The following is a 26,670-nucleotide window of genomic DNA, read 5'->3' as shown; positions in this document are numbered from 1 at the left end:
GAGAGGCCATTATTCCAAAATTTTATATCGCACTGTAGGTCGAAGCATCCAGTGTAGATTCTAGAGCCATCCCAAGTTAGACCGTTTCAACCACTACCGCCTTAATGTCTGAATTATGTGGTTATTTTGTAATTTTCAAATTTCTTTTTGATAGAATTTCCTTTTTTGCATTGTCGCATGACGGTGATTTGTATTTACTAAAAATTTGTTTAATGTATATTTTGTTATTTTTCTTTACAATGACCTACAAAGAGGTCATAATCGCATTATTTAGTACAACGGACAAAAACTAAAACAAAACAACAAATTAAAGCAGCAACAAATCAGATACAAACCAACAACTAACTATATACATGAATGTATTACAAACCGACCGCCAACAACAGATATGTACAACATATTCCGCTATATTCACGTAAAATAAGTATGTGACGACGAAACATAGAAGAGATCATCATCGCAAAGACGGATGGCGGATGGGTGGAGGAGGCAACATACTGCTGCCTCATTCATGCCGACTCATCATAATCATCATCCGCCAGATAGACAAACATCTAAAGGCGGGTGGCATGACACACAAATCAGCACGTGAAATTTAGATATTTTTTCGCGGCTATGGAAAAAAATTACTGGCTGGCCATGGTTGTCGGTTTTCTTGGTGGAAGTGCAGGGAGGGGGTGTACTTGAAACCCGCGAGCTTATTTTGTTTACTATACGATGGATGGATAGACGAATCACCAACCAGAGACCATTAAACTTAAATATTTCACGCAAAATGTTTTTTTTTTTCTTGTGATTAGCAAAGAGCGTGTCTTCTTCTTTTTGTTTGTTTTCACTGATCTTTCCTTGATGAACGCAAGCTGATTAAAACCATAAATAATTGGATAAATGATAGAGATAATTATTGAATAAGAACATAAAGTAGGAAAGTAATAAGCCCATTATTGGATATGAAGAACATGTTATGTTGGCTTCAAAGGAAGAACTCATATAGAATGGGAAAGACTTTTAATGTGTTCTTTTTGTAAAACTCTCTCATGAGTTTTAATCTATGCAGACAATAAAAAGAGTGGAGGATCCACATTACACAATGTGACCTCGTGGAGTCTAATATTCAAAATCAATTTATATTTCAGTTTGGACCTCAGAAAGCTTGTGTTGGAAAAACTCAATCCTTTGAGGCCATACAAAACAGTTAGATGCTCTTATCTCCTTTGAAGAAGACCTTTAAAATATTAAAAGACCGCTTCCCCTCTCTGTTTGGCTCAAATTGGAACGAAAAAAAACTCGTTCCCGAATTTTTTTTTAAAAACAAATTATTACTTCAATTTGTCAAACTTTTGGAAAAACTGGATTTTTTATAAAAAAATATATAAAAAATTGGAAAGAAATTAAAAAAAAAAAAAACTAAAAAATTTGAGTGAACAAAACATTCGAAAAAAAATTAAATATTAAAAAATGGAAAAGAAATAAAATTTTTTAAAATTTTATTCTTTGAAAAAAATTTGTAAGCGTTAGAAAAAAATTACATGTTTTTTGAAAAAATTATATATTAACAAAAATAAACCAATAGGGAAAGGATCAAAGTCGGGCGGGGCCGACTACATGATACCCTACACCACTGTGAATAGGTAAAATATATATGGGAGCTAAATCCAAATGTGAACAGATTACGATATGATTTGGCACATATATTTCTAGACCAAACACCGTCACACATTCCAAATTCCATCAAAATTCGACATACATAGCGTCTTTGGTGCATCACATACCTTAAATCGGGCGAAAATATATATGGGAGCTATATCCAAATCCGAACCGATTTCGATATAATTTGGTACACTTATTTCTAAACCAAATTCTGTCACACAGTCCGTATTTCATTGAGATCGGACATATATAACATGTTTCGTGCACCAAATACCAAAATCGAACAATAAATGATGCGAACGGACGGACATGCATAAATCGACTCAGAAAGTGATTCTATGCATATCCCTAAAAGGAAAATTAATTTATTTTTAAAAACATTTAATTAAATAAGTAGATATTTGAAAAATATTAAACAAAATTGAATAAATTAAAACAATAATTTTTTAAAAAAATGCTAAACTTTAGCACGATTTGTAAAAAATATGAAAAACACCTTATATTTAAAACAAATTATTAAAAAAAATTATTAAAAAAAAAATACAAACTTAATTTAATTTAAATTTGGAAAAATTAAAAAAAAATACATTTATAGCTATACAGAACAAATAAATTATTTTTTAATTTGCAAAAATTTCAAAAATTTGTTAAACAGTATTTTATTTAAGTTTCTAAATCTTTGTCAAAATTTAATAAATAAAAAACAGTTCTTGTGTTAAAAAAGTACAAGTAGGATTTTATCGAATTTGTAAAAATGGATAAAAATTAAAAAAAAAAATAGAAAAATAGAAGAAATTATTATTTTTTTAAACAAATATTTTAGATTAATTCGTTAGTTTCTTTTTTCGGGAAAAATTGTTTGAACAAATTAATTTTTTTGAAAAATAAATTTATTTGCTTGAATTAAAACAAATTGAATTGAATTAAAACAAAAATAACTGAATTAAATTTAAATTTGTTTTAAAAGTTTAAAAAATGGGAAAAAATATTTTTTTTTTTTTGAAGAAAATTACAATTGGAAAATATTTTGCAGCCAGACAGAAAAAAATTATTTTTTAATTTGTAAAAAATTAAAAAAAAAACAAGTAAAAGTATGTGAATTTAAACTTTAATTTCGGACCAAATCGGTTAACCAGTTCGAGAGTTATCGTGTTCTCCAGCCATTACATATGGTGAATTATGGGGTTTTTACACCTTCTGAGCTCTTTTCTCAAGAAGTATGGACTTGCCACTGAAAAAAACTTTTAACATCGCAATTGTAGTAGCGAATGCAAGTTGCTTCAAGAAAAATTAAAGTGATACGAGAGCAGGCCTTAAAGTGAACTTATCCGAAATTTTGTGTGGGGGATACCTGAAAAAGTGGAAAAATATAGTCCATATTCGAACTTATTCTATATCTGGTAGATAAGTTAGGATGTGTAAAGTATGGATCAAATCGGTCACTCCCTTCAAGAGTTATCGTGTGCACAAATCTTCCGATCATTTTCGAACTTTTGTGGGGAGGTACCTGAAGGAGGGGACCAATATCGCTTATCTTCGAACTTAAACTATGTTTGGACAAAATATTACTAAGGACAAATTTAGAACCGAATCGGCAGATCCGTTCGAAAGTTATCTTGCGCTCCAACCACCTCACACGGTGTCATAGGGTTTTTTGCAACTTTCAGGCTATTTTCTCAGAAAGTATGGACTTGCCCCTGATGAACATTGTACCGTCGTATGGAGGGCAGTAAATAGAAGTTACTACAACAAAAATCAAAGCGATTCGTGAACAGGTCCTATACTGAACTTTTCCGAAATTTTGTGTGGGAGGTACCCGAAGGAGTGGATCGATTGAGTCCATATTGGAACCTCATCTAAGTCTGCTAGAAATTTCACGATGTGCTAAGTATGGACCAAATCGGTTACTTCCTTCAAGAGTTATCATGCGCAAAACTTTCCGAACATTTTCGAACTCTTGTGGGGGAGGTAGCGGAAGGAGTGGACCGATGTAGCTCATTTTCGAAATTAAACTAAGTTTGGACAAAATATTACGAAAGCCAAAATTTGAACCGAATCGGTTCATCCGTTCGAGAGTTATCGTGCGCTCCAGCCAGCAGGACAGACAGACAGACGGATGGACATTGCTAGATCGACTCCAAATTGTCTGAAACACAAAAGATCACAAAAGAAGAAGCCTTTTATAGAACTCCACAAGGTCTTCTTATAGAAGACCAAAATGTCTTCTTCGTATGGAAGACCACAGTGTCTTCTTTTTATAGAATACCACAGGGTGTTGTTTTTATAGAAGACCACAAGGTCGTATTCGTACAAGAGATCACAAGGTCTTATAGAAAACTCCAAGGTCTTCTTCATATGGAAGACTACAATGTCTTCTTCGTATAGTAGACCATAGTGCGTTATTTTTATAGAAGTCCACAAGATCTTTTTCACAAAGAAGACCACAATGTTATGTTCTTAAAGAAGATCACAATGTATTTTCCTTGTACTAGGCCCCAAGGACTTTTATTTATATAAATCCACAAGGTCTTCTCCTTATAGAAGACCATAAGGTTTTCTTCTAATAGCAGACTATCAGGACTTCTTCTTATAGAATATCAAAAGGTCTTCTTTTTATAGAAAATCACAATTTCTTCTTCCTGTAGAAGGCCTTATAGACGACCGCAAGGTCTTCTTATAGATGACCACAATAAATTCTTCGTTTACAAGACCACAGTGTCTTCTTCGTATAGAAGACCACAGTGTCTTCTTTTTATAGAAGAACACAAGGTCGTATTCTGATAGATCACAAAAAAGTCTTTTATAGAACTCCACAAGGTTCTCTTATAGAAGACCAAAATGTCGTCTTCGTATGGTAGATCACAGTGTCTTACTTGTATAGAATACCACAGGATTTTGTTTTTATAGAAGGCCACAAGGTCGTATTCGTACAAGAGATCACAAGGTCTTATAGAAAACTCCAAGGTCTTCTTCATATGGAAGGCTACAATGTCTTCTTCTTATAGAAGTTCACAATGTCTTCTTCGTATACAGTGCCCGAAATAAACATAGGTTCACATGTAAATTTGTAATTTTTTCATAATTCAAATGACTTTTATAGGATTTTATAATTTTGTATGATGGAGTTGGGCATTCCCCATGATGTCAATACACTAATTATTTGGTTTTGCGACAAAATAAAAATTTAAAAAAAATGTTCCTTATTTTTGGTGCGAAATAATGATAGGTTCAGGGCAACTATTGGGGATTTACCCGTATAAATTTGGGGAAAACTTGTTACAAATCGTTGTTTTTTTAGATCGCCAATGTCCAACGAGTAATTTAGTTTAGAAGTTGTCCCCGAATTATTTTCAAAATGCAGATTTGTTCAACACTTTACAGCAATTTTCAAGAAATCAATTTTTAACGTGGGAGAGGAGGTGAATCTGTGGTTGTCAGAGGCAAGGATCATTTCAATTTACATGAAAAGAGTACCAATCAAAAAACTAAATCCAGTTTTTTAAAAAGTTTCATAAATTGGGCGCAAATTTGAACGTCAAAAAAGTCTGGAGGGTTCTCCAACGCCACTTTGACGGCAAGAATCGCTTATTTTTATACCCTCCACCATAGTATGGAGGGTATATTAAGTTTGTTTTTCCGTTTGTAACGCATTGAAATATTCATTTGCGACCCTATAAAGTATATATATTCTTGATCAGGGTAAAATTCTAAGTCGATCTGAGCACGTCCGTCCGTCCGTCCGTCTGTGGTAATCACTCTAGCATCCACAAAAATGGAGGTAGGACGCTGAAATTTTGGGAAAATGCGTCTTTTGTTTGCAGACAGGTCAAGTTCGATGATGGGCTATATCGGTCCACGTTTTGGTATAGCCCCCATATAACGGTACCCCCCGATTTACGGTATTTTGACGTTTTTAGCTACATTTTCAGACCGATTTGGCTATAATTTGACATTTAGGGTTCTTAAGTGTCAATAAACATATATAACAAAACTTGTGGACATAGGTCCACGTTTTGGTATAGCCCCCATATAACGGTACCCCCCGATTTGCGGTATTTTGACGTTTTTAGCTACATTTTTAGACCAATTTAGCTATAATTTGACATTTAGGGTTCTTAAGTATCAATAAACTTATATAACAAAAGTTGTGGACATAGTTCCACGTTTTGGTATAGCCCCCATATAACGGTACCCCCCGATATACGGTATTTTGACGTTTTTAGCTACATTATCAGACCGATGTAGCTATAATTTGACATTTAGGGTTCTTAAGTGTTAATAAACTTATATATTAGAAGTTGTGGACATAGGTCCACGTTTTGGTATAGACCCCATATAACGGTATCCCCGATTTGCGGTATTTTGACGTTTTTAGCTACATTTTCAGACCGATGTAGCTAAATTTTGACATTTAGGGTTCTTAAGTGTCATTAAACTTATTTAACAAAACTTGTGGACATAGGTCCACGTTTTGGTATAGCCCCCATATTACGGTACCCCCCGATTTGCGGTATTTTGACGTTTGTAGCTACATTTTCACACCGATTTAGCTATAATTTGACATTTAGGGTTCTTAAGTGTCAATAAACTTATATAACAAAATTTGTGGACATAGGTCCACGTTTTGGTATAGCCCCCATATAACGGTAGCCCCCGCTTTATGGTATTTTGACGTTTAAATAGACATTTTAATAGACATTTTGGGCTCTTAAGCGTCACTAAACTTATATAACAAAAGTTGTGGACATAGGCCCACGTTTTGGTATAGCCCCCATATAACGGTACCCCCGATTTACGGTATATTGACGTTTTTAGCTACATTTTCAGACCGATTTATCTATAATGTGACATTTAGGGTTATTAAGTGTCAATAAACTTATATAACAAAAGTTGTGGACATAGGTCCACGTTTTGGTATAGCCCCAAATATAACGGTACCCCCCATTTACGGTATTTTGACGTTTTTAGGTACATTTTCAGACCGATATAGCTATAATTTGACATTTAGGGTTCTTAAGTGTAACTAAACTTATATAACAAAAGTTGTGGACCTAGGTCCACGTTTTGGTATAGCCCCCATATAACGGTACCCCCGATTTACGGCATTTTGACGTTTTTATCTACATTTTCAGACCGATTTAGCTATCAATTGACATTTAGGGTTCTTAAATGTCAATAAACTTATATAACTAGTGGACATAGGTCCATGTTTTGGAATAGCCCCCATATAACGTTACCGCCCGATTTCAGGTATTTTGAGAATTTTACCAACAAGTTTTAACCAAATTATCTGTAATTTGAACATTTGACATTTGAAATTCTTAGTGGTCACCACACCTCTCCACCAAAAATTGTCAGGAAAGCCCCCATATAACGGTACCTCCCGATTTTCAGTAATTTGATGATTTTAGCTACAACATTAAACTGAACAAGCAGTAATTTGACATTTGAAGTTCTTAGTGGTCACAACACCTCTCCATCAAAAATTGTCAACATAGGTCCATGTTCGGATATAGCTCCCATGTAACGGTACCTCCCAATTTTCAGTAATTTGGCAATTTTAGCTACAATTTTTAACAGAACTAACTGTAATTTGACGTTTGAAGGTTGTAGTGGTCACCACACATCTGCATCAACAATTTTCAACATAGCCCCAATATAACGATACTTCCCGATTTTCGGTACTTTGAGGATTTTACTTAAAATGTTTAACCGAACGTAGGTCCATGTTTTTGTATAGCCCCAAAACAAACCTCCCGATTTTCCGTACCTTAGCTTTATTTTTTGGACGAACTTTCTGTAATTTGAAATTTAAAAGTCAACAAAAATTGTTCATTTATGTTCATATTTTCGTATAGCCCAGATACCTCCGAAGTAGCTGTTAATGACATTTGAAGTTCCCACGTTATGTACCGATTTTCGATATTTTGAGGATTCTAGCTAAAATTGTTAACCGAATTAGGAGTTATTTGACATTAAAGGCTCCCATCAAAAACTGTCACTTAGGCCCATGTTTTATTATAACCCCTATATAACAGTACCTCCCAATTTCTAGCCCACCAAAAATTGTCAACAGTTAGATATAGGCACCATAAAAAAGGGCCTCCCGAATGAAGCATTTTATGTACATTATCTGACATTTTAACGTACGCACTTAAAGTTGGGGACAGGAATGAATATTTTATGGTGGAGGGTATGAAAAGTTCGGCCCGGCCGAACTTAATGCTTTTTTACTTGTTTCCATTTATTGGAGTTTAAATAATTTTGCATCTCAAAACAACAGTCAACTTGATCTTCAGGTATCGAAAATGCGATGTAAACAAACGTTAGTAAGCTCGAATCGTCCTAGGAAGAATACAAAAATTGTCAAGTAAAACTGAACCGAGCCCAAAAAAGAAAACCGCCAGATTTCGACTAAAAATTCTGTGAACTATCATGCATAATGGCTAGGATGGATTTTTTCTATTACTCAAACAATTTCTTCAGACTCGATTGCAGTTTTACTTGACAATTTTTGTATTTTTCCTAGGACGATTCGAGCTTACTAACGTTTGTTTACATCGCATTTTCGATACCTGAAGATCAAGTTGACTGTTGTTTTGAGATGCAAAATTATTTAAACTCCAATAAATGGAAAAAATAAGCGATTCTTGCCGTCAAAGTGGCGTTGGAGAACCCTCCAGACTTTTTTGACGTTCAAATTTGCGCCCAATTTATGAAACTTTTTAAAAAACTGGATTTAGTTTTTTGATTGGTACTCTTTTCATGTAAATTGAAATGATCCTTGCCTCTGACAACCACAGATTCACCTCTTCTCCCACTTTAAAAATTTATTTCTTGAAAATTGCTGTAAAGTGTTGAACAAATCTGCATTTTGAAAATAATTCGGGGACAACTTCTAAACTAAATTACTCGTTGGACATTGGCGATCTAAAAAAACAACGATTTGTAAAAAGTTTTCCCCAAATTTATACGTGTAAATCCCCAATAGTTGCCCTGAACCTATCATTATTTCGCACCAAAAATAAGGGGAAAAAATTTAAAATTTTACACATTTTTATTTTGTCGCAAAATCAAATAATTGATATATTGATATCATGGGGAGGGCCTAACTCCATAATACAAAATTATAAAATCCTATAAAATTCATCTGAATTATGAAAAAATTAGAAATTTACATGTGAACCTATGTTTATTTCGGGCACTGTAGAAGACCACAATGTCTTCTTCGTATAGAAGACCACGGTGTGTTCTTTTTATAGAAGATCACAAGGTCTTCTTCATCTTATAGAAGTCCACAAGGCCTTCTTTTTTATAGAAGACCATAAGATCTTCTTTTTTTTATAGAAGACCATAACATCTTCTTCATATAGAAGACCACAAGGTCTTCTCCTTATGGAAGGCCCCCAGTTTTCTTCTTATAGAAGAACAAAAGGTCTTCTTCTTATGGAAGACCATAAGGTAACCTTTTTAGAAGGCCGCTAGGTCTTTTTCATATGGAAGTATGTAAAGGTATTCTTCTTATAGAAGACCATAATGTCTTCTTCGTATAGAAGACAACAATGTCTTCTTTTTGTAGAAGAGCACAAGGTCATATTCTTACAGAAGACCATATCGAAGACTACAAGGCCTTCTTCTTATAGAAGACCACAAGGTCTTCTTTTCTATAGAAGACCACAAGATCTTCTCCATATAGAAGACCACAAGGTCTTCTTATAGAAGACCAAAAGGCCCTCTTCTTATGGAAGACCACAAGTTCCTCTTATAGAAGACCACAAGGTCTCCTTTTTTAGAAGACCACAAGTTCTTCTTCTTATAGAAGACCACGACCACAAGGTTGTCTTACTTAAGACCACTATGCCTTCTTATAGACCACTAGGTCTTCTTATGGAAGACCACTAGTTCTTCTTATAGAACACCAGTAGAACTTAACGTTACATTCCGCTCTTTAATACATTATGAAGATACATTTTTTATACCGTAACTGCTATTTATCGTCCTCTTAGAAGTATTTTGTTTTCATGGAAAAAGTCAACAATTCAATAACTAACCTTGCCCCAAATAATGGGGTTTTCACTTTCCCTTTAGTACGCCATTTGCAGTGATTGTGGAAAATACAAAAAACACAGAAGAAATACGAATTGGTTAGTGGTGGTGGTATGGGCACAATGAAGATACATTCTTCGCTGCCAATACACAAAATACAATACAAAATAACTGTTTTCATAATAACAGTTAAAATTATTGCAAAAAATACAACTATTGAGAATGTTGAAATGGAATATTTACTCTGATTTTTCAATACCTATAGAAAAAGAAGAGAAATAAAAGAGTCGAAAGAAGGGAAGTGGAAAGGCAAATGACATCGTTTTTTAAGGCCATTCATTCGTTCATTCATCGATTATGGGCTTTGGGGAGGGTGAAATAGAGAAATGGCACATCGGGAGGTAATGGCGAAAAGAAAAAAAAAGGACAGAGTAACGTAAAAAGGATGAGAGCGAGCACTCTATCAGGATGTGTGGTGGGTACACCACAACACACAAGAACAACGGATGCATGCTGTTGCAACAGCAGTAGCTGTCATTTTGTTGTAGTATATAAATGTTATGTGACATACTTTACTAACCAGGCTAACGTATAATGATGGCAAGGACTGCTGATTTTGCAGGGAGAATGTGTTTTATGGTGTTTGGGGTAAGGGGAAAATGTTTTAATTAAGATCACACACAAAATGGGGGAAAAAGTAATTTAATAAAAATTAAATAATATTGAAGTAAATATTATTAAGATAAAGTTACAATAAATTCATATTCTGATACGAATTATGACGCTCTTAGCCGATGGGTAGGTGGTATTTCCTGACTTTCTTAACCCTAAAAAAATATACACTCATTCTCCTCATAAATCTTCTATTGTTTATAATTTCTATATAGTTAATGTAGTTTGGAATTTAATAATCATTTCCTAAATTCCTGCAAATCACCTAAATGTTATTTCCTATATTTTGAAGTAAATTTGTTAATTGTTTTTTCAATAGAATATTAATTAAATCTAATATTTCCAATTCTCTTTTTTTCAGGTAAGCAATTTATTTCCATAAACAATGACAAATGCTGCATGAATGCATTCTCTGGGCTTCTATGAGATCATAAATATTGACGTAAGTGATTGTTTCAATATTTTAGTTTTTCTTTTCTTTAATTGGTATGGTGGCAATATTATTAAATGCCTGAATTGTCTATAGACAGCAACATCAGCAGCTGCTAATTATTTACCTTAACTGGTGAACTCATTCATTCATCCATTCGCTGGTTTGCGTTCGCTGATCTAAAAATCATTAGCATAATTCAATTGTCGTGATATCATGTTGTGTGGCTGTCTATTCGGTCGGTATCGCTATGTGTGGCACAATGTGTTGCGGTTTGAAGTGGTGTTATAAGGTTTACTTCAAAAATTACATCACTTGTTTTGGTATAAAAAAATGTACTGTACATACATACGATTATATTGTTTTTATGTGTGAACTATTGATGAAACTGGAACTTCTATTGCCATCCCACCAAAAATCAGGGACCTACTACTCTCTTTTACATATTCGCTACTTAAGAACTCATTCCCTGGTGTATCTATCACCTAATTTTATTTACAAATATATTTCACCTAATACAGTTGTGTTGAAGTACGCTTCGACGGCCTCGGATGACTGCATACATTGCATTCACATTCATATATATCTTTTAGGTGAATTTTAATTTTTTTGTTTATATAAATAGTAGACAAAACAAAAATAAACCCGAACACAACATTACTTCAACACCAGGACCAATTAAACGAATCATCAGAGCATGTAATCAAAAATAAAAATACTCTTGAATTTATAATGAGTATGTCCACAGGTTACACTAGTGCAATGTGTGTTCAGTAATCCAAAAATGTGAGGGTTGTCTGAAAGAGTGGTCGTAAATATTTGGACATTTCGGGGTCCATATCTCAGAAGGTATTGACTTCCACTAGCAAAAAAAAAAAAAAAAAAACTTTTACTGTTGTATACATGACAGCAGTGACTATCCGCAATTAAAATTTCAACACGATCCGTGAAGTGACATTAAACTGAATTAAAGCTATATTTTTATACTTACTTACTTACTTAGTTGGCCCATTACAGAACATTTGTTCCATAGACCGAACTAAGAAAAGATCTCCAATTCTCTCGTTTCGTGCTTGGCTTTTTTTAATACCGCGCTTTGTCATCTCTTCATCCACTTGTTTGCGCCATCTATTCTTTGGCCTGCCAATTCTGCGTGCACCGCCATGTGGCTCGATTTTATACGCCTTTTTAGCGGGTTCATTATCGCTCATTTTTATACCCTCAGCATTTATGCTAACGAGGGTATATACACTTTCATACGGGCAAAATGTGCCTCATCGAAATAATGGTTTTAGACCCCAAATATGTTTGGACGAAATGTGTTTCAGACAATTTGGAGTCGATTGAGCAATGTCCGTCCGTCTGTCTGTCTGTCTGCCTGTCTGGCTGGCTGAAGCGCACGATAACTCTCGAACGGATCAACCGATTCGGTCAATATTTTGTCCGAACTTAGTTTAAGTTCGAAGATGGCTTATATCGGTTCACTCCTTCCTGTACCTCCCCCACAAAAGTTCGAAAATGTTCGGAAAATTTGTACGCACGATAACTCTTGAAGGGAGTAACCGATTTGGTCCATACTTTGCCCGTCGTAAAGTGTGCACCAGACTTAAATAAGGTTTCAATATAGACTCAATCGGTCCACTCCTTCGGGTACCTCCCACACAAAATTTCGGAAAAGTTCAGTTTAGAGTCATCTCTCGAATCGCTTTAATTTTTGTTTTAGCAACTTGTATTCACTGCCCCCATACGACAGTACAAGTTTCGTCAGGGTCAAGCCCATACTTCCCGAGAAAATAGCCTGAAAATTGCAAAAAACCCCTATGACACCGTGTGAGGTGGTTGGAGCGCAAGATAACTCTTGAACGGATCTGCCGATTCGGTCCAAAATTTGGCCTTAGTAATATTTAGTCCAAACATAGTTTAAGTTCGAAGATAAGCCATATCGGTCTACTCCTTCAGGTACCTCCCCCACAAAAGTTCAAAAATGTTCGGAAAAACTTTGCGCACGATAACTCTTGAAGGGAGTGACCGATGTAATCCATACTTTGCACATCCTAATATATCTACCAGATATAGATCAGGTTCAAATATGGACTATATTTGTCCACTCTATCCAGTACCTCCCATACAAAATTTCGGATAAGTTCACTTTAAGACCTGCTATCGAATCACTTTGATTTTTATTGAAGCAACTTAACTCACTGCCTCAATTACGATGGTAAAAGTTTTTTCAGGGGCAAGTCTATACTTCTTGAGCAAACTTCCGGAAGGGTGTAAAAACCCCCTATGGCGCCATATGTAGTGGCTGAAGATCCACGTCCATGATGGTCAATGTAGATCCATTCCTTTTAATATCTCCACCTCAAAACTTTTGATCTTTAATCCTAATCAACATTTTTGTCGGTTCAAACGCCCAAAATTTTTAAAAACCCCTAAATACATACGTTTTTTGGGAAAAAATTATTTCAATTTATACAGGCTGAGGGTATATTTCTGTCAGCAAAGCCGACTGATACTTTTTTACTTGTTATTATATGGCCTAGCCAACGCAATCGCTGCATCTCGATACGTTTAACTATATTGATGTCGTTGTATAGCAGATACAGCTCGTGGTTCATACGACGTCGATATTCACCGCAGATCGGTCTGTAGATCTTTCCAAGAATTTTTCTCTCAAACACACCAAGCACTGCCTTATCTGGTTGCGCAAGTACCCAGGCTTCGGAAGCATACATCAGCATGGGTAGTATCAGTGTTTTGTACAGCGTTATTTTTGTTTGACGAGTTGTGGTTTTGTTTTTGAAGTGCTTACTTAAGCCAAAGTAGCATCTGTTGGCCAATACAATTCTTCTATTTATTTCACAACTGATGTCGTTTGTTGTGTTTACGGCGGTGCCGAGTTATATATAACATCCCAGATGGGACAAGGGAGACTTCTCTCATATCAATGAGTGCACCCCGATTCATATTAGCTCAATGATATGGGACCTACAGTTTATCGCCGAGTCCGAACGGCGTGACACCACTTGTAGAGAAGTTTTACATGGCTGAAATACTCAGGAAATGTCGCCGACATTGCTGAGGGGTATTTTGCCACCGTTGAAAATTGTTTGATGTTGCTTGGTCGGGGAATCGAACCCACGACCTTCAGCGTGCAAGGCGGGTGTGCATACCATTTCACCACGGTGACACCCGAGGTATACGAAGTCGTTTACTACCTCAAAATTATAGGAACCAACTTCAACAGTTGGTCCGATCTCAATGGACGCATTGTGCGTCGACACTATCAACTTGGTCTTCTCGCCGTTTACCACCAGACCCACTTTCGCAGATTCTGCTTCGACCTTCCTAAAGGTATCGGTTACTTCTTTTACTGATCGTCCCATGATGTCTATATCATCAGCATATTAACATGTGGCTATTGGTGTAGATTGTGCCACTTCTTTTGACGTTTGCCTCTAGTATAACCTTTTCTAGCAGGATATTGAAGAGATCACACGAGAGGCTGTCTCCTTGCCTGAAACCTCTTTTGGTACAAAATTCTTCGGAGAGGTTCTTTCCTATTTTATCTGAAGATCTTGAGGCAGTTAGAGTCATTTTACAAAGCCGAATGAGCTTTGCGGAGATACCAAATTCAAACATTGCATGGAATACCTTTGATCGGAGGGGACTGTCGAATGCTGCTTTATAATCGACAAAAAGGTGATATGTGTCGATCTGCATCTCTTGGGTCTTCTCCAGGATTTGCTGCAGGGTAAATATCTGGTCAATGGTGGACTTGCCAGGTCTAAAGCCGCATTGGTATGGTCCAATTATTTCGTTGACCATGGGCTTTAGTCGTTCGCACAATATCCCTGACACTATCTTACAGGCAATAGGGAGAAGACTTATGCCCCTATAGTTGGAGCATACAGTCTTATCTCCTTTCTTGTGGACGGGACACAGGATGCCCAGGTTCCAATCGTCGGGTACGCGTTCTTCCTGCCAGATGGTGCTAACTAGCTGATGCATACACCTTATCAGCGCGTCGCCTCCGGTTTTAAACAGCTCGGCTGGTAAGCCATCGGCAACTGCTGCTTTATTATTCTTCAGCCGGTTGATTGCTGTTTATACCCTATACCACAATGTGGAAAAGGGTATAATAAGTTTGTTTTCCCAAAAATTCATGTAACGCCGCGAAATATTCGTCGTAGACCCCTCATGTGGTATACCAAACTTCATATCTCGACGAGATAAAGCGATTTAGCGATGTGTGTCCGTCCGTCCGTCCGTCCGTCTGTCCGTCCATTAAAAATTGTAATCAAGCTAGAGGCCGCAATTATGGACCGATTGTCACGAAATTTAGTATGGAGGTCGGGTTTGGACCAGAATAGAACTGATTAGTTTTTGGCGATGATCGTGAAATGTTAAAGGGATGAAATGGACCAAAAACAAAATTTTTGCTCGATTTTGTAGCCGCTCTGTAGGTCGCAATAATAGTCCGATCGGCGCGAAATTTTAAACGTAGTTTTGGTTTGAGATGAAGAAGTAGCGTGCAAGTCAACGGTATGATCGGATAATATTTAGCGGGTTAAATTGATCAAAACTTTTGTGTGAAAATTGGTAAAATTTCTAATGCACATCTTATAACAGCTAGCCCGGAAAGCTAGTGCACAGGGATAGTGGTATAGGGTATCACATGGTCGGCCCCGTCCGACTATAGTCTGTTCTTACTTGTTTTACCTTATCTTGGCCGGGCGGTATACATTCTATACCATCTTCTGGGATTGGATCTGTGGTATCATCGTCTTCGCTACTTTTGGATACCAGCAGATTGGAGAAATGTTCTTTCCATATTCTGAGCACGCTATCTGTATCTGTTACCAGATTACCTTGATGGTCTCTACAGGAGGATGTACCTGTACCAAAGCCATCTGTTTGATGTTTCACTCTTTGGTAGAATTTTCGGACTTCATTCTGGCTCCTGTACATCTCGATTCTTTCACACTCCCGCTTTTTCATTTCTCTCTTTTTCTTGCGGAAAAGACGTTTCTCTTCTCTCCTTTTCTCCCGATATCTCTCTCGTGCGCTACGCGTTGCTACTGATTGTAAAGTAGCTCTATATGCCGCATTTTTCTCTTCGGTAGCAGCACGACACTCCTGGTCATACCATGAATTCCTTTGTGGAGGTCTCTGGAATCCAAGTATGGATTTTGCGGCTGTTTGCATGGACTGGGCAATATTTTGCCATTGTGTTGTTATGTTGTCGGGACAAGGAGTGCTCTCGTTCAGCAATTGGGCTAGTTGAGTGGAATATGCTGTGGCTATCTGTTGTGTTTGCAGCCTATCGATGTCCAACTTCCGCGTTGTGTCTGTTCTTACTTTATTTGCAACGTTTAGACGGGTAAGTACCTTTGCTGCAACAAGGTAGTGGTCGGAATCTATGTTTGCACCTCGAAACGGTCGTACATCCAGCACGCTCGATGAATGTCTTCCATCTATCACAACATGATCAATTTGATTACTTGTTCTTTGATCTGGCGACAGCCAGGTGCCCTTATGAATATCGAGATGCTTAAATCTGGTACTGCTAACTACCATGTTTTTTGCAGCTGCAAAGTCTATCAGCCTCATACCATTGTCAGATGTTTCACTGTGGAGGCTGAATTTCCCGACTGTTGGGCCAAAGATATTCTCCTTTCCAATTTTGGCATTAAAATCGCCTAGAATGATTTTAATGTCATGGGCAGGGCAACGGTCATAAGTTTCTTCTAAACGCCCGTAAAATATATCTTTGGTCTGTTCGTCCTTCTCTTCAGTGGGAGCATGAGTGCAAATAAAGCTGATGTTGAAGAATTTTGCTTTTAATCGAATTGTAGCAAGTCTTTCATTCACTGGGGTGAAGCTGGAGACCAGATGTTTTAACCTCTGACCAACTACAAAACCGCAACCAAACTCATGCTTTGTGTCATGGCAGCTATAATACAGTGCGGCACCTTTACGTGTTGTTGTGACGCCTTTCCCAATCCATCGTATTTCCTGTATGGCAGTAATATCGGCCTTGCACATGCTAAGGAATAGGTGGATAAGCTGCGGGTTACTTGACGTAAAAATAAGGGACAAAGTTGGTCAGGGAACGCCGCAGGAGGATCTTATCCCCACTCCTATGGGTCACTACCATAAATAGCCTTTAATCGATGAGGGATTTGACCCAATATATATTTATAATACTTCTGAGGGGTAAGAATCCAATTTTGCTATGCAGAAGAGCTGAATCAGCCTTAAAACCGGAAAAACTCAAATATGTATTTTCACTAGAAAAACAAAACTGGGATACTCTGAAGAACCAGTTTTCCCAAAACAAAACAATTAGTATTTCCAATAAAGTTAAATATCTGGGAGTAATTGTGGATAGGAAACTTAAATGGAAAGAATATTTTAAAGAGAGCTAACAAAGCTTATAGATGCTGGTCAACCTATTCAAGGGCTACAGGCTCCAAGTGGGATCATAATCCTAAGATGACACACTGGCTATACAAAGCCTAGTTAGACCTATTCTAACATACGCTTCAGTAGCATGGTGGACAGCTATGGATAAGAAGTGTAATATTAAAATACTACAGAAAGTCCACCGTATGTGCTGTTTAAGTGTAAGCGGCGCAATGAGGACAACACCAACGAGGGTATTAGAAACTATTCTATATATATATATATATATATATAAATATATATATACCCAATAGAAATTCAGATAAGGTATGAAGCGGCCGTCGCAGCTATACGACTTAAAGCGATGGATGAGTGGATCAGAAAGGACCACGTAACATACCATCAAAATATTTTACGGGTAACAATGGGAGTGTCAATGGATAACATTGTATCGGACCGTATAGCTGAAACAATTGTAGCTGCCTCATGCGAGACATTAATTCCAGAAAGAGACTCGTAGATAGACGGAACTCTAGCATAAATGCCGACTGGAAATTGTTGTTATACATACGGTGGGTGAAAAAGACTGGGAGACCGAAATAGCACTTCGTTTGTCGGATCACAATACGGTCCATCAAGCGGAGATTCGAGCGATTTCAGAGTGTCTGAACTGGATTAATGCTAACACGAGACCAATTACTGTTAACGTCATTTTAATTGTTCCACAAACATCCCATAAGGGACAAGGAAGACTGTTAACGTCCTTACGGACAGTAAAACTGCAATCAAAGCAATGACATTCAAGACAGTAAAATCACAAACAGTCTTGGATTTTATAAATTCGATCAACAGCTATTCTAAATATGGCTCGGTGGGTATAATATGGGCACCGGGACATGCGGGGAATAGAGGTAATGAGATAACAAATTCTCTGGCAAAAAAATGGAAGGTAATCAGCAATGGTAAACTTAGAGAACACAAAGCCATTAAACGAGTCTCGTATAGAGTTAAACACTTGGTCAAATAATGCCCACTTATGCCTATGGAATAGAGAGGAAATAGGGAAAACTACAAAAATCCTTGGCGAGACCCAAATGAGGAAAAAACTAATAACCTATTACTGCTAGGTAAGGCAGAGTTGAGTAGACTTGCAGGTGTCCTTACAGGTCAACTGGGTTTACAAGCTCATCTGCACAAAATTAATTGTGCAGACAAAAGCATATGCAAAGCATGCGGAGAAGATGACAAAACACTGGAGCATTTTCTCTGACAATGTCCCGCTTTCGAAACCATCCGATCCCAGTTTTTTGGGAACGACACAATACCAAATCTTAATCAGGTAATTGTAAACGACCTGAAACAATTAAGGGTTTTTGTTAAGGGCACAGAATTCCTTAAATAAAATACGGTAGAGTCGCCTTCTTCAAACAAACCTAGTCTAGAGCGCACAACAGGCCTACTACTGGCTTAAGTGTATGTTCACGAGGGTATGTGGCGATTACTCGCCCCTCTTATCAACCTAACCTTCTTTGCCAAGAGCCTCTGGGCCATCCTCTACATCTGGCCCCTTGTGGGTTCCAGTCTAAGGCTTATCTAGCTATGTTGTCTGGGATTTCCGCAGCATGTGTCCAACCCATATCCATTTTTACTAGCCATTGTTTTTTCGTTTGGGATTTGGTTGCATCTTCTATGTAATTCGGAATTTGAGATCCTACTATCAGGCCACCATATATGTACACTCCGGTTCATCTGAATAGAACCAACCAATATTTATCTACAAATACCGTTATATCAGACGAAAGAAGAGGAATTGTAAATTATAATTTTGTGGACATGTAGAGTATATAGTAGCCGATATTTTCAATACCTAACATGTTTCACATATGCGTCATAACGGTACTTTTTACTCGCATTATTAAAAAATGTCAAAATATTATCTTTTTTTAATGGTTCACTAGGATAGAACCACCCTAAGAATTTACACAAATCCTTTGTTAGATGTGGTAAACTTTAACAAAAAACTATTTATAATTATAAATAAATGCCGTGAGTGTTAATTGCTATCAAATATTGTGCAAAAATGTGTATTAGGGCCTTGAAATTTGATGAAAATCGATGCTTAGAGATCCAAAAAATATTTTTATGAAGAAATCGGTAGAAACAATTTATAAAGACAAAATTTTATACTGAATTATGTTCAAAATTTTCTATACTACAATAAAATTATAAAAAAGTCACATTTGATAGGTTTATGAGTCCGAAACAGAGGAAATATGGTAAAGATAACTCAAATTTCTACCTTTCCAATCCAACATTTGATATTTTATCTCAGGATAGTGAATGCAAATCGATAGGTTCCACCTAGTTTCGTTGGCTGTGGACATCTACAGGTCCAAAAAATAAAGAAAATTCCAGCGCCAAACGCTCCATGTCACCATCAACTCCTTGGAATTTCAAAAGGTTCTATGACATTTGATGTGAAGAAACAGCTTAGCGATAGGGGAAGGCAGACGTTAATTTTTTCGAAAGGAAAGGGTTTAATTTTAATGGTTATGATGTTCACACATCTTTCCCTCATAGTATAAGTACCGAAAAAATATTTCTGATCCGTTATTACACAAAAAAGAGCGCCTATGTTTCTGTGCTTTCCATGTCATGCGATATCTTTTAAATCAAAGCCCTTCATGTTGACATGAAGCGTTCGGCGATGGAATTTTCTTTATTTTTTGGACCTGTAGTTGTCCACAGCCAATGAAACTAGGTAGAACCTATCGATTTGCATTCACTATCCTGAGATAAAATATCAAATTTTGGATTGGAAAGGTAGAAATTTGAGTTATCTTTACCATATTTCCTCAGTTTCGGACTCATAAACCTATCAAATGTGACTTTGAAAATTTTGAACATAATTCAGTATAACATTTTGTCTTTATAAATTGTTTCTACCGATTTCTTCATAAAAATATTTTTTGGATCTCTAAGCATCGATTTTCATCAAATTTCAAGACCCTAATACAAATTTTTGCACAATATTTGATAGCAATTAACACTCACGGCATTTATTTATAATTATAAATAGTTTTTTGTTAAAGTTTACCACATCTAACAAAGGATTTGTGTAAATTCTTAGGGTGGTTCTATCCTGGTGAACCATTAAAAAATGATAATATTTTGACATTTTTTAATAAAGCGAGTAAAAAGTACCGTTATGACGCATATGTGAAACATGTTAGGTATTGAAAATATCGGCTACTATATACTCTACATGTCCACAAAATTATAATTTACAATTCCTCTCCTTTCGTCTGATATAACGGTATTTGTAGACAAATATTGGTTGGTTCTATTCAGATGAACCGGAGTGTATGATATGCCTTAAGCAACGGTTAACAAAGCATTGTAATTTATTTGACCCTCTGGTGGATATAAGAGCCATGTTTCACATCCGTATAAAAATATGGATTTTACGTTCGAGTTGAATATACGAATTTTTGTTGAATTTGATAATTGTCGGTAGCGCCATATTTTCCGCAGTTTAGCAAAGGCATCTTTAGCTTTAGCTAGTCTGGCTCCGATGTCCGCCTGGGTGCCACAGTCGGGTGTTATTTGGCTTCTAAGTTAGATATGTAAAGTTGGTTACATCTTCAATTGCCCTGCCGTTAAGATGGAACTGTCTTGGATTTAGTCTTATTAACATTGATTCGTAGTTGATATTTCTCTGCCTTTGTTTGCAAGTCATTTAATTTGCTTTGCATATGGCGTTCGGAAGATCGGAGATCAATACAATGTCGTCGGCTTATGTTAAATCGTTCGCAAACGTGTTCCCAACGCATCAGGGATTTTCTCACCATCGAGCTCAGGAGAAAAGCAACAACGTGCATATGGGTCGCGTTTCTTCCACGCATTCCAGAGAATATAAGAGATTTTCCACTGTTTAGAATACTAAGACGTAGGCGGTCGAATCCGCTTTCTAGCTGGGCTAGCTTACCAGTTTGAAATAAAGTCTTGGCGTTTCAGAATCCAATTCGTGTCCGTTGTTTCATTCCAAAAGTCGGTGCCCTATATCTGTGGTGTACAGGAACCCAGATTTGTGTGTTGACCGCCCCTAATATGGGAAAACAGGCGTTAATTGTAACCGATCCACTGGAATACCGACGCTACGTTGTAGACTGTTCTTAGCTTCAGTGCTCATCTTCAACCTTACCGACATGGGAGGCCCTACCAGTAGCTACGCTACAGCTTTTAGGTTCATTGCACTTACTAGGCCACCTCATCGCATCTAGGTGACAGTCCGTCGAGCACGCATACTCATATTTCGCACCACACATGATCAACACATATCAGGAAAGAGAATAAGCAACAAAGTTTCAACGGCTTAGCCAGGGTTTCAGCAAACAATTGTTTTTGAGATCAGGATTACCAGTGTAATGCATTAGAAATCACGATAGTTCAAAGGACATGTGAATATCTGGTGAAGCCGTTCAGTATATATTTTTTATTTTTAAACAATAATAATTAGTATTCTTTACATAGGTTCTACCATATGATGGAGGCATTTTGACATTAATTGCCACCTTTTTTATTACTGCGTTTACAACTCTAATCAGAAAACCACCCTCGGTTGCTAATTCGCTGCGACGAATGGTCAGCCGACTGCTAAATATGTAGCGTGGTTATCGATTATGCCTAACGAAAAAAAAGATCAGGCGTAAAAAACGAAATAAGCAAAAATGTACAAAAATAAATAGGCGTTCGGTTGCTTATTTAGCCATGTGTGTCAATATTGTGCAGCATTAGAAGAGTACAGCTAATGCTAATGTTTTTAGATGCTGGCTTTTAAACCCTGGCTATCTCAGATCTCGTTATCAGCAACACTATATATGATCGAGGCCGCAGCTTTTCCTTGGATTTAACGTCTCAATTTCATTCAGTAAACAAGTTCTGTCAACTGGCCGTAAATTAAAACGGACAACTTTCCATTACAAGTGTCCGTCGCGTTGTATGCCTTCACTTAATTCTTCTACAAAACGACCAATTTTTTTTTTTTTTTTTTTTTTTTTTTTTTGAGAATTTTGCATGTTAGCGTCAAGCCAAAGAAATTAATTTTTAATAAAATTCTCTTTGGAGTTGATTTTTGCGAGTGAAAAAGGAAGGCCCAAGTTTCGAACCCACACAAGCGAGCGAAACCAGGTCACATAGTTTGGTGCTTGTGTTCAAATCTTCGACTTTCCTTTTTCACTTGCAAAAATTTTCGATCATAAAGCTGATCTCCAATGAGAAATTAATTAAAAATTATTTATATTGGCTTTGTCAGTACTACCATCCTTATCAACAATATCTCCAAGGGTTTTTTTTTTTGCTTCTAACCAATTGGTTGTTCAGAAATTTCCAGATCTATCTAAAATCACCTTTGCGTGAGCTATTATTATTTTTATGGTAATCATTTTTTTTTTATCCAATTCAACTGATTTCTAATATTTGGCTAATTTTTTTTTATCTAAATGTCAATATTAATATTTAATATTTAAATAGTATAATTGCCAGAATATAAGTAAAACTTTCAAAGGTTGTTGCGGTACGACAAGCTTTCAATGAAGAAAATGTTCAGAACTATTCTTTGTAATGTGACATAACGCCATCTACATGTCATATCAAACAATTATGGATAAATGAACTGAGAATGACAAATTTCTTTGCATACTATTGGGCGGAATATTTAAATATTAAAAACATGAAACTATAATCTAGGTTTAATTACTTTGAAGATGTGAAAAATTGCGCGATTTTAGATATTCTTCAAATTATAGGCACAATATAGCACTTTAGTAACAACGATTTAACTTTTTTCTTGACATTAAAAAACAACTTTCGTTCTCTATTCTGTGTGAGAATACATGTCCTAAAGCCCAATTCCTGTTCCATGAAATGAAAATAAGTATTCTTAGAGAAAGTTTGATGTCAAATGTGTAAATTTTCATGAAAATTTATACTAAATTTTATTTTCCGCAAATCATTTATAATTTTTGTATTTATTATTATCCAAATTTTGTTAATAACATATCTTTGTTTTCCTCCAATAATTCTTGTTTTATTTATATTTTGGTAAATTCCCCCTTAAGTTGGGTACAAAGGGTCTTCGGGCGTTTTTTGCCATTTTTATCGAATGCTTCCAATGTCAAAATCATTTTGTGCTGTCCTTCCAACTCATTGTTGTTTGTTGTTTGAAATACCATATAATTATCCACATTAAAATGATAAATCGCCTAAAGGGACACGATGATAATTATTTAAATTTGGTTTTCTTTTTTTCGCTTACCCCCTTTTTGTTGAAGCAAATGCGTTCGTCCTCTTTCAAAGTTCCCATTACTGCATCATGCCAAATTTCATGTTCATAAAATGCAGTATCACAAAAATTCTCGCGAATAATGTTGTAGACAGTTGGTTGCCATGTGCCACGTTGAAATTTGAATACCTCAACACGAAACTAAAAAAAAACACAAAGAAATTGGAAAGAAGAATTATTGAAAATTTCCCTTGAGTTATATATAATTTTAATTTTATTAATATATTTAAAAAAATTAGGATTTTAGCCAAGAAATTCATTGAATCAATATAATTGCAATGTTTTGAAAATCACTGTTTAGCATAACACCATCTACATATCAATTTTAGCAATAGCAGTTAGCGTATTGTACGATAAATATAAAGTCATAAGCATACTTTTGGGCGGAATATATAAATTGTGAAAAATATCGTATGAGTTTAGATTTTCATTAGGCAATTTTCCTTGCGGCAATTGTTAGTTTGTCTGTCTCTCTCAGACTGAAAATTGCCGTCTAAATAAACTGTCTAATGAAAATCTGGACTTATACGGATATTTTTCCAGTTTATACATTCCACCCAAAAGTATGCTTATGACTTTATATTTATCATACAATACAACATAGACTGCTAATGTTAAATTTGACATGCAGATGGCGTTATTATATACATCGCTTTTCAAAACTTTTTTTCTTTAAAATTATATTAAAATACGGACAAATTATGTTTGGGGGCCACCGTGGTGCAATGGTTAGCACGTCCGCCTTGCACTCAGAAGGTCTGCGGTTCGAATCCCAGGCCAAGCAACATCAAATTTTCAACGGTGGCAAAATTCCCCCTCAGTAATGCTTGGCGACATTTCCTGAGTATTTAAGCCATGAAAAACTTCTCTACAAGTGGTGTCGTAAGACACGCCGTTCGGACTCGGCAATAAAAAGTAGGTCCCATATCATTGAGCCAATATGAATCGGCGTGCACTCATTGATATGAGAGAAGTCTCCCTTGTCCCATCTGGGATGTTTGTGGAACAATTATTATATATTATATACAAATTATGTTTGCCATTGCCTTGCATTTTTTACTATTCATCCAAAAAGGATTCTCATACTCTTTCTCTCTCATCAATACTTACCAAAATACTCTTATTTATTTCATACAATTTCAAACACTTACCACTAACCGATCCGTTTCCTCCACATCCCATATCATTGTCACAAATCCCTCCGTATGCATATTATAATCATCTATTTCGATCTTTACATTTGACATATCAAATAAATCGTGTATACCATTGCCTGGATGTCCATCACATTTTTCAAACACTTCAGGATTATCCAACAGAAATGCAACTTCAGCTCCAATTACCCGCGAAACGTTAAAGAATTCACTTAATATCAATACAACCAACAATGTTAGTGTACTGCCAATATTATTATACTGGAAATTAAACATAATCCGCTTTATTTTTCTGCGATTTGATCGGTATTTAATTAATTATAACTAACCTTACCTTATTAATATATATAAGCAACTCGGATGTAAATAATTTTATTGGAAAGTTTTCCAAATCATGCAAAACACGAAATTTATCTGTTAATCGACAATTAAATTATTGTTGACAGCATTATTTGTAAACAATGATATAATTAAATAATTGTTAGGCTTGTTACAGGAAATGTTTATCATTTTATATGCTGTTATAGATGTTAGATCTTAAACACGTTTATGATTATTTTTCAGAAGGGATCTATAGAAATACACTTTCTTTCAGAAAGGGTCTATACAAGCAGCCTTTTTTTCAGAAATCGTCTATGGAAGCAGCATTTCTTTCAGAAAGGGTCTATAGAAATACCCTTTCTTTCAGAATAGTTTTAAAGAAGCACACTTTCTTTCCGAGAGAGTCTAAAAGCAGCCTTTCTTTCAGAATGGGGATATAAAAAAAAACATTGCCTTCAGAAGGAGTCTATTTAAGCACTCTTTCTTTCAGCATTTCTTTCAGATACTTCATTTGACCCTTTCTAAAAGAAATGGAGCTTCTACTGACTCTTCCTCAAATAAAGAGTGCTTCTATTGACCCTTCCTCAAAGAAAGGGTGCTTCTATTGACCCTTCCTCAAAGAAAGGGTGCTTCTATTAACACTTACTTAAAGAAAGGGTGTTTCTATGGACCCTTTCCGAAAGAAAGGGTGCTTTTATTGACCCTTTCAGAAACAAAGCCTGCTTATATGGACCCTTTCTGAGAGAAATGGTGCTTCTATCCTTTCGGATAGAAAGGGTGCTTCTATTGTCCCTTTCTGAAAGAAAGGGTACTTCTATGCACCCTTTCAAAAAAAAAGGGTACTTCTATGCACCCTTTCAGAAAAAAGGGTACTTCTATGGACCCTTTGAGAAAGAAAGGGTGCTTCCATGGACCCTTTCTTATAGAAAGGCTGCTTCTATGGACCATTTCAGAAAGAAAGGGTGCTTCTATGGACCCTTTCGGATAGAAAGGGTGCTTCTATAGACCCATTCGGATAGAATGGGTGCTTCTTTGGACACTTTCTGAAAGAAAGGGTGATTCTATGGACCCTTTCTGAAAGAAAAGGGGCTTCTATGGATCCTTTTGGGTAGAAAGGGTGCTTCTATGGGCCCTTTCGGATAGGAAGGGCGCTTCTATGGACCCTTTCTGAAAGAAAAGGTGCTGCTATGGATATAAAGGGTGCTTCTATGGACCCTTTCGGATAAAAAGGGTGCTTCTATGTATCCTTTCGGATGGAAAGGGTGCTTCTATGGACCCTTTCCGAAAGAAAAGGTGCTTCTATGGCTAAAAAGGGTGCTTCTATGGATAGTTTCGGATAGAACGGGTGCTTCTATGGACCCTTTCTGATAGAAAGGGTCCTTCTATGGACCCTTTCTGATAGAAAGGGTCCTTCTATGGACCCTTTCTGATAGAAAGGCTACTTCTGAAAGAAAAGTTGATTCTATGGATAAAAAGGGTGCTTCCATGGACCCTTTCTGAAAGAAAGTGTGCTTCTGTGGATAGAAAGGGTGCTTCTATGGACCGTTTCGGATAAAAAGGAGGCTTCTATGGATAGTTTCGGACCTTTTATGGACGCTTTATAAAAGAAAGGGGTGCTTCTATTGACCCTTCCTCAAAGAAAGGGT

The 26,670-nt window shown here is 36.3% G+C and overlaps 2 protein-coding genes across 7 annotated transcripts in view; one reads left to right on the top strand and one right to left on the bottom strand.

The window, feature by feature from the left end:
- The window catches only part of mim (missing-in-metastasis), a 396,419-nt gene that overhangs the window by 210,541 nt on the left and 159,208 nt on the right, over window positions 1-26,670 (top strand). The window lies entirely within an intron of this gene.
- On the bottom strand, window positions 23,158-25,025 carry LOC141405761 (uncharacterized). The gene is made up of 3 exons (XM_073990447.1): window positions 24,701-25,025; window positions 23,523-23,690; window positions 23,158-23,469 (listed from the first exon to the last, which is right to left on the bottom strand). Exons 1-3 carry the CDS (start codon window positions 24,977-24,979, stop codon window positions 23,299-23,301), a joined length of 618 nt encoding a protein of 205 aa, XP_073846548.1. The 5' UTR covers window positions 24,980-25,025; the 3' UTR covers window positions 23,158-23,298.

The sequence above is a fragment of the Musca autumnalis genome, unplaced genomic scaffold (genome assembly GCF_047663935.1).
Source record: "Musca autumnalis isolate F117 unplaced genomic scaffold, ASM4766393v1 scaffold_5, whole genome shotgun sequence".
In the NCBI taxonomy this organism is placed as follows: domain Eukaryota; kingdom Metazoa; phylum Arthropoda; class Insecta; order Diptera; family Muscidae; genus Musca; species Musca autumnalis.
This window is presented reverse-complemented; position numbering and strand designations above follow the sequence as displayed.